Source organism: Vigna angularis, chromosome 1, assembly GCF_016808095.1.
Source record: "Vigna angularis cultivar LongXiaoDou No.4 chromosome 1, ASM1680809v1, whole genome shotgun sequence".
Lineage (NCBI taxonomy): Eukaryota > Viridiplantae > Streptophyta > Magnoliopsida > Fabales > Fabaceae > Vigna > Vigna angularis.
Genome location: NC_068970.1, coordinates 15,285,781 through 15,294,880, shown reverse-complemented (window position 1 = coordinate 15,294,880; position 9,100 = coordinate 15,285,781). Strand labels below are relative to the sequence as shown.

General features: G+C 29.4%; 1 protein-coding gene across 1 annotated transcript; it reads right to left on the bottom strand.

Moving 5' to 3' along the window:
* Window positions 1-524: 524 nt before the first annotated feature.
* LOC108333319 (14 kDa proline-rich protein DC2.15) lies at window positions 525-1,393 on the bottom strand. The gene has a single exon (XM_017568730.2). The coding sequence runs from the start codon at window positions 1,295-1,297 to the stop codon at window positions 788-790; it is 510 nt and encodes a 169-aa protein (XP_017424219.1). The 5' UTR covers window positions 1,298-1,393; the 3' UTR covers window positions 525-787.
* Window positions 1,394-9,100: the final 7,707 nt, after the last annotated feature.

Sequence of the window (9,100 nt, the reverse complement as noted above, 5' to 3'; positions counted from 1 at the left end):
TTAATAAGCAAAACGGACCTAAAGAACATTTGTCTCAGATATACATTTTTGCTTAAGTTTTCTTAAACTGAAAGACACAAGCTTGGAAGTAGCCACGACAAAATGGATTCCATACTTGGTTTAACGATTGTAGTCTTTATATTCATGTGAAGAAAAGTTACTCAAAATAATTTTAATCTAGATGTACATTATGGACCAAACACAGTCAAATGAACCAGTTGGCCTAAAGCCATAAATGGATAATTATGATTCTGTTTAATAAGGTAATTATTCAGAGATAAATAAAAAGAAAAATAATAATAGTGCTTGCACGTGGAGGATAAAGTACATGAGTCACGGGCTCGTTGCAGAGATGATGACTGTGTTGCCTTTCTATTAGTTTTTATTGTTTTCTTAAATTTGTTTCCCATTGCCCTATAGTTGGATGTTGGACAGAAGTTCTGAAGGGAAAGTAATTTTTCGAGGAGCCAGCTAATGGTTTCATTCAACGATTCAACGAAAAAGACAACATTTGAATGCAGCAATAAAATAAGAGGTGTTTGTAACATTAATCATTTATCGATCAGTCAAATAAATAACACTATCATGTTTGATTCCTTTCGCTTTACATAAGAAAGCGTTGGGAATTTATTTAATGCGACACTCTTCATGATTAAACAAACACTAATTAAAGCGACAGAATAACGAGAAGTTAACCATCCATGCACGTACTTGAATCGCACCACGATCAATGAAATTTGGAAAACAAGACAACAGAAAGGCACAGGTAGCACCAACTTGGGCATGATTAGGAACATTGGAAATTACGTGGGGGTTGTATAGAGCAAACGTTGAGAAGCAAGGTGAGTGAGATGGGAAGGTTGAGGTTGATACCCAAAATATTTGCTCTAAGGGCAGTGCAGAGACACACTGCAGCCTCAAGATCAACCAGACCATTGAGGAGGCTACAGCAAGGGGTAACTGGTGGTTGACCCAAGGTGACGTTCACCAACCCGTTTAGCACATTGGCACACACTCCTAGTTTAAGTGCATCACGGGGGCATGTGGTCCCAGAACCACCAGAGCCTCCTGAACCACCAGATCCACCGGAGCCACCTGAACCACCCGAACCACCTGAGCCACCGGAACCTCCCGAGCCACCTGAACCACCCGAACCACCTGAAGGACTTGGTTTGACAGGCTTATGCTTTGGCCTAGGGTGTGGCCCAGGGCAAGTCCCACAAGCAGAGACAAGGGCAAAGAAGAGGATGTTGAATGTGAAGAAAAGAGCAAGGGAAGAGCTAGTTTTGGAACCCATCTTAAACCGTAGCAGTTCCTGATATTGATGAATCGCAAACACTACTTCGCTACAAAAGAGAAGAGTGTTTGTGGGGATGTGAGTTATTGGCAGTGAATGGTGGTTTATATAGCGTTTTGGAGTGCAAGTAGGGTAAATTGTTTCAGAACAAATCACAGAAGTAATTATTATTAAAATAGTTAAATGGGTTTAAGAGAAGGGTTTTAGCTGGCAGAAAAACAACCTTGAATTAGGTTTTGGATGGATGCTTGTGAGGTGATGTTGTGGGTCTCAAATTCAACGGCGGGTGATCCATGGTAAAGCTTTGCACCTATGGACCACTAGATCCCACCCTAGGACCAATCAAAGAAAATGCAGATTCCATTATTAGAAATATTCATATTTCATTTCATTCCTCAATTTTTCAGCAGGGATTTTTGGATACCTAAACTCTGCAAACACCTTATTATTATTATTTTTTTTTTATCTTCCCAACATGTTATCACTTATAACTTTTTCCTTTTTTGTTTATGTCTCTATTTAAGCCTAGATTAGCTTATAGGATGCTCAAAAAAATATTTTCTTTCTTTTTATCATTCTCTCTTTCTAATATCTGCAAAATATTACTCTTTTCAATTACTGATTTTACACGTGGAATAGAGATGCATTAATAATATTTAGTTGGTCACTAATAGCTTATAGCAAGCTTAAATCATGATTTAGATTCATTATGTACCTCTGGTTCAGAGATTTTTTTAAGTTTTTAAAACAAAATAAGTTTTTAACTTAGTTTCAAATATATTCCAGTTTAAAAAAATTACAGTTTATATATTAAACATTGGTAGATTAAACCAAATTTAATATCTTCCTATTTTATATGAACTTTTTTTAAGAATGCAGTTTAACTAATCACAATTAAAATTTAAATTACAAATCATGAGCTCCGACAACTTTCTCGACTACATGAGATCTCAAACTAGGAAACACACACTTGTATAATAGTTTAGTTTGTCCCATATTTTTTTGACACAGCACTTCTTTTGTTTGTTCTAATTTTTATACGTGATTGAATCATATTTTTTTTATGCATAAACAATCATTATTTGAATATTATAATTGGTAAATAATTTTATATAAGTGGATGAAAGAGCTTTGACACACAAGTTATTTAGCCTATTACACATTATTTCAACAACAGCGAGATCCGAATGAGATAGAAAAGTATGACTATTTAACATCAATTATTAATCGAAGCATAAATTTACTACTCGACCTCGGTTATAGAAGAAGCATATAACATAAAAATGTTACTAAATAATAAAAAATAAAAAATCAAAGGAGATTATGCTTCAATTATTAATAGCAACGAAGCCTAAATAGGAGTATTAAGCTTCGGTTACATAAGTAACAAAAGTATAATGTGCTTAAAATAAATTATTATTTAAATAAAAAAGGAGATTAGGCTTTCATTATGTAAAGAATCGATGCCTAATCTTCTCTGGTCTAATAATGTAACATGCGAGGAATAAATAAGTACACATACTGACCTTTCTTGGTGTCAAGTCTTCTTGAACTTTCATTTCAACTAATTCCAAACCAGCATTTACTCCATCTTTTTTCTTTCCTTGAATGTTGAGTAGTTTACAAATTAAACTATTACACACATTCTTTCCTACATGCATTAGATATATGCAATGTCTATCTTCTAACTCTGACCAATATGGAAGATCAAAGAATATTAATTTTTCTTACAATGGCTCATTCCAGATGACTTCTTAGATGTTTTTCTAAATACATGATGCATTTTATTAACTTTTTCATGACTTTGAAGGTCGATCAATAGAATTGATGCATTATCATTTTGTTTATGTCCATTGAATGTTTTTTTTAACCTTCAATATGTATGATTAAATTGTAAAAACTTCTAATGGTGTAAATATAATGTTTTCCTTTAGTGTTTCAATGGATGAGCTACAATATTTTACTCACATATAGGATATATTTTAGACCCTTAACAATGTACCTTGACAAATTACCGTAAGCTTTAGAGTCATTAATGGTGCAAAATAACATTGCATGCATCATAAAAGTTTTATAAGCAAAAGTATAAAATATTTCAACCCCATGAACCCACAACAACTTAAAGTTTTTAACTAATGTAGTGAAATAAACATTTGTCATTTCTAAGTAGTCTTGGACCAGATATCATCGTAGACAACATAATGTAATTTCTCTCTATGCATTGCCCAAGAGATAAGTTGTAAATGAATAATTTAACAGGTCAACTACTATGATTGATACTTAAATTACTAAATGGATTCATTTCATCAATAACTAAACCAAACCGAATATTCTACATTATTGACTAAACTAGGAGAATTTCATGATCAATATTTTTCCATTGCATTGAATTAGTTGGATGACGAAGCAGTTCGTCACATCTTCCCTCATTTGCATGCCATATAAGGTTTTCAGCGTCTTTTTTATTAACAAACAAACACTTAAGTTTGGGTACGATTGAAAGGTATCGAACTACTTTCAAAGCGGGATCATTCTTATTTTATTTGACCAATATGTTCATTGTTGTTTTTGTGCTTGTACCGTGATAATCCATATTTTAGACATTTTTTCAAACCTTCGAACTCTTTTAATAATATGCCATCATTAGAACATGCATGTATCATTTCATACTCCATACCCATCGGACAAATAATTTTCTTTGCATCATAATTACGAGTGGGTAGTGTATTTTCATTTGAAAGCATTTTTTCATTCAATAATGTCTATAATTCTATGAAACTTATATAAGTCCATTTGCCGCCTTCAAATTTAAAAGCATTAACACCAATTATAATTATGTAAACTTAGTTGAACCGATATACAACAGAGTTTTAACATCAATAGACATTGTCTCATATACATGTGCTTGGGCAAAATGTTTTGCGTCAACATTGTAGATCATGTATTCTAATTTGTCTTCTTTCATATGATCTTCCATGGTGGAATTAACATGTTCAATGGGGACAATTGGGAAGTCTATTAATTCCCTGTGCCATGTTCATGTTATATAACTTTGAAGAAAACCATCACAAATATAATGTTTCCTAATTTCGGTTTCATTCAGCTTTCTCTCATTCAAATAGTTAACACAATGATATCAAAACTTCACTTTCTCATCACTTCTACACTCATTACGTTGCTCAAATTGTATAATTTTTTCCACTCCTCTCTTATACTCAGCATTGATGCATGGTAAATTAATCTAATCTTTATTCATACGTATATATACTAAAATTGTTCACACAGTTTCAATAATCTTTTTTTGAATGTTGATTTTACTTTGTTTTCAAGGTGTGATCCAATCTCATTCAAGAAGAATCATTTTCTTGAGTTTATTTTACGTATATCAATTTTAAACAATATATCTTAAATTTCAGGAAATCTTGCTAATATTTTGCATTGATCTTCAGGTTATATGAAATGAAAGTCATTATCAATCACAATTAAATATGCATATGAATTTTAACATGTATAAGGAAATATGTATACACTAATAAATTATGAAAAATTATTTAATTTTCTCAAACTATTCAACCAAACAATACTTATAAATTATTAGTATCAAGGTAATAAAATTATTAGTATCCATGTTATTAGTATCTATATTAGAACGTATTTCAATATGCAATACTCAATACTGTTTGTATCCATATTATTAGTATCCAACGTCATTCAATATCTCATGCTTATTATACGCTAGTTTTTTTTTCTTATTTTATACGCCAGTTTAAAGTGATGATTATTCACTTTTTTTTATTCCAATTCATGGTAAAAAGAATCAATCTCAGAAAATTGTTTTTTATATATTTTTTATTATTTTATTGTTTTCCCACCCTATTATCTATACAGCCTACAATGCCCACTTGTTAGTTAGAATCTTTGAAAATAAATTTTGGTTCTGATTGACATCTTTTTGCAGTTGCTTTCAAGATGGGCAATATATGGAATCAATCTCATGATCTATTGTAATCAGATAATTGGATAGGTGGAAACCCTCGAACATAATTTCAATACCTACATTACCTTTCTCAACAATTTGTCTGAACATCTTGAAAAATAAAATAATAATGTGTTTGATAAGAAATAAATGATGGAAAAAGAAAAGCCGTGGATTTTATTTTTCTTTTAATTTGATGAAGATGAATAGTAACAATGTATTTTTTAAAAAAATATATTAAATTTTTTATATTTTTTCTGTCAGAATTTTTGTCTGCTAAACATAAAAGTTGATCTCATTTAAGCATTGAAAATCTTAGGGTTGAAAAGGAAACCAGAGAAGCCTACTTAGGGCCTAGAATAGAAACCTGGACACTGAAGCCCAGAAGTCTTCATAATAATTTGTTGCCCTAAATTGATTAATTTAAAGTTATGTACTTTTTGTATATTGGAGAAGCAACTTAATTAAATTAACATACAATTATTGACTTCAAGTTTTGCTAAACATAAGCCCCTTCCAGAATACTCTGTTTAAAAAAGGAAATGGGTGATTTTTAAATGTAAAATAAAAACTAAATTTTGTTAACCAATAAAGTTAAAATGAATTATTAAACCGTATTCTTAAAAACAAATTAAAGATTTGCACGTGTTGGGCCAGGCACATTCACATGGAAGTTGTTTTAGTAAGTAAAGTGTTTTTTATTAATATAATAATTAGCAATTATTCTAAGAAGCACTTAGAGTCACAGATTAGAGAGTCACGGGCTTGGTTAACGAAAGTGGGTTCCACCACAGGCTTGCCCGACGAAGATCTCAATGTCAATGCATGCCCTTGCCAATAAAAGTTAAAACAAAAGATATTTTGAGATCATTTCCTTCAACGTCCATATAATAACCGTAAATAATATTATATTAATTAAGTTATTTAATTTAATATAAAGTAAATCATTCCGTATAAAAGTACTATTTGAGTTTTAGAGTATTTACTTGTCATCGTTAAGGGGTAAATTTTTGTTTATTATCTGGTTTTAAAAATGAAGACATTGGGTCATTATGTTATGAAAAGTGAGTTTTTTCTCTCTTGTTGAGCTTTTTCTTTGATGATTTATTGAACTTATTCTTTCTTTGTGGATCTTATTCGATGATTTATTGAACTTGTTCTTTCTTTGTGAACCTTATTCATATACTTTTCATGAGACTTAATGCCTTCATTCTTAAAACGGATACTAAACAGAAATTTACCTGAAGACAAAGTAAGCATTTAAGCCTATTAATTATTATTATTATGCTATTTTATTTTGTTATACTATTTTCAAAATTCTTTTACTTTTGTTTTATTATCAATTATTGATATTTAAATTCTCAAGTTTTAAATTAAAAAAATATACTTTTATGAATTCAAGATTTTATTTAAAAGTTAAGCTTTTGGATTTTATTTCACATCGACATATTTTGAAAAGCTAAGTTTTTATATTCTGTAAGACCAATAATCTTAAATTTTATTACGTTCTAATATGGATATTTTTTAAGATTTCTTTTTTAAATTTATGACGTTCATTAATGATGTCCTGATATCATTCATAAACATTAAATTAAATGTTTTTAATTTATATCTAGTTGAATTAAAATTTTATTTTATCTAAATTATGTTTATAAAAATTAGATTAATCTAAAAGAATTCGATACATAATTCATTCCTGTTAATTAAATTAACCTTATATATATGTTTAAGATGGAAAAAAAAACATTTGATCATATATTATAATTTTTATTATTATTTTGTTTTGATGCAAACCATCTAGGTAATATATAATTACAAATTGGCGTATAAATTAAAAATCTATATCAATATATAATATGATTAACAAATATTAATAATATTATCTTCCAAATGTATACTTATATATAGATTTGACTCAGGCCAAAATATGTACCGCGTTCATTTTAAATGTATCTCAACACCTAAAAGATGGGTCATTGATTTTATTTTTCTAAGTTGTACAACTTGAAAAAAATAAAATAATATATAAATTTGTTGAAAATAAAAAAGAGAAAAATTGTTTGATAATTTGATTTGAATGACTAATATACTTAAATAATAAGATGTATGATTGTTGAAAATTCTATTCGACAGATAAGATTAACTTGAATGCAAAATGTTATGATTTAATAGAATTGGATTATGTTTATAATCCAACCTATTAAATGATCTCTTTGTAGTTTTGCACGTTAGAATTATCGATAGCTTTAAGTATCTAAGATGAATAAGGATGAGTTAAAAATGAACACTGCATATGCATGGTTATCCATTTTGAACCAGATAGGTACAGTGTGGACCACTTCTTCTTTCCCAATCTATATCAAAATCATATCATTAAAATGTTGAAGCATAAAAAAAGTTGTTGAGAAGAATGATTGAAATGGGAACCCTATTAACTTCAAGATCAAGCATCACTTGACATCACAGATGGAAAATCTCTCTTTTTTCTTTTTCTTTGTTTAGTTTATGTCTTCTACAAAGCTTTCATTTAGATCCATAGAGTCTAATCTAGCTAGTAAATTGAATTATTATTATTTTATTTTGAAATCATTTTCTTAAAATAATCCGAATAACTGTTTTTCACAAGTTAACAAAATGAAAGAAAAAAAAACAGTTTGATAGAAAATTATATTAAAAAATTGTAAAGTAAGGATGAAAAGAATAACTGGTAAATTTATTTTCACCGTATATTCTTTGAATACATAAAAATAGATGTCTCATCATTTCATTGTGTTTTAACTATGTTTTCGTCATTTTCTGAAATCAAAGAAAAGAAAATGGATGTATGCGCATTTCTTTGAACCAGACTAAAGTTACTTCAAACTTGTTGTAAATAAATCGTTTAAAATAAGTGTTCTTAGTTTAGTTAATAAAATAAGGTCTGTTATCATAATTAATCAAGCGTAAGCTTGGCACATCATTAATAAAATGCTTGACTTGTTTCCTTGTTTTCAAAAAATTAAAAAAAAGGATTCACAATAAAAAAAGTTAAAAATGAAAAAAAAAACTATTTTTGAAAATTAGTTTATAAAAATAATCCAGTCAAATGATTTTATTTTGAAAAATTTAAAAACAAAAATTGTAAAAATCTTGTTTTGTTTAGGTGATGTAAGATAAGTGGGTGAAGTAATTAAAATGTGATAACTGAATTTAAATTATGTTTGAGACCTTATTTTATTTAATATGACTCTGTGGTATATGTTGTTTTGTTTTAATGTGGGGCGGGATAAGTGAGTTTAAGTTAGGAACTGAAAATAGCTTTTGTGGGGGTGTAGAAATAATATAGAGAATGGACATTTTAGTTGTTGTTATTGGATTGAAAGATAAACGGGAAGAATAGAGGTTCGTGATAATAGTGAGAAAGTGGGTGTTAATAGTATTTGGAAAGTTTCTTGTCTTCCTTTCTCAACAACATACCACTTCTTTCATTCTCTCTTATATTCACCATTCTTACTTCTCAACTTGAAAGCCCTTAAGCTTCCCTTTTCATTATAAATTTCTCAATTATCTTGTTAAGAAAAGCATTAGGATCAACACCTTGAGCTTCGCAACAGTTCTTCAATTTTTTACCTCCTGACCAATAGAAGAACATGCATGACTTAGGTTTCATGGTTTGTAGAAAAAAAAAAGGTTTAATAGGTTCGGAGGTCCTTATATTTGTGGGTTCGTTTCAATTGGGTCATCCAATTTTGAAAGTGATCAATTTGGTCCCTAATTTAACAAAATTGAGTCAATAATACCCTTTCCGTTAAATATAATGGACGGCGTTAACTTTTTAAACATGTGGC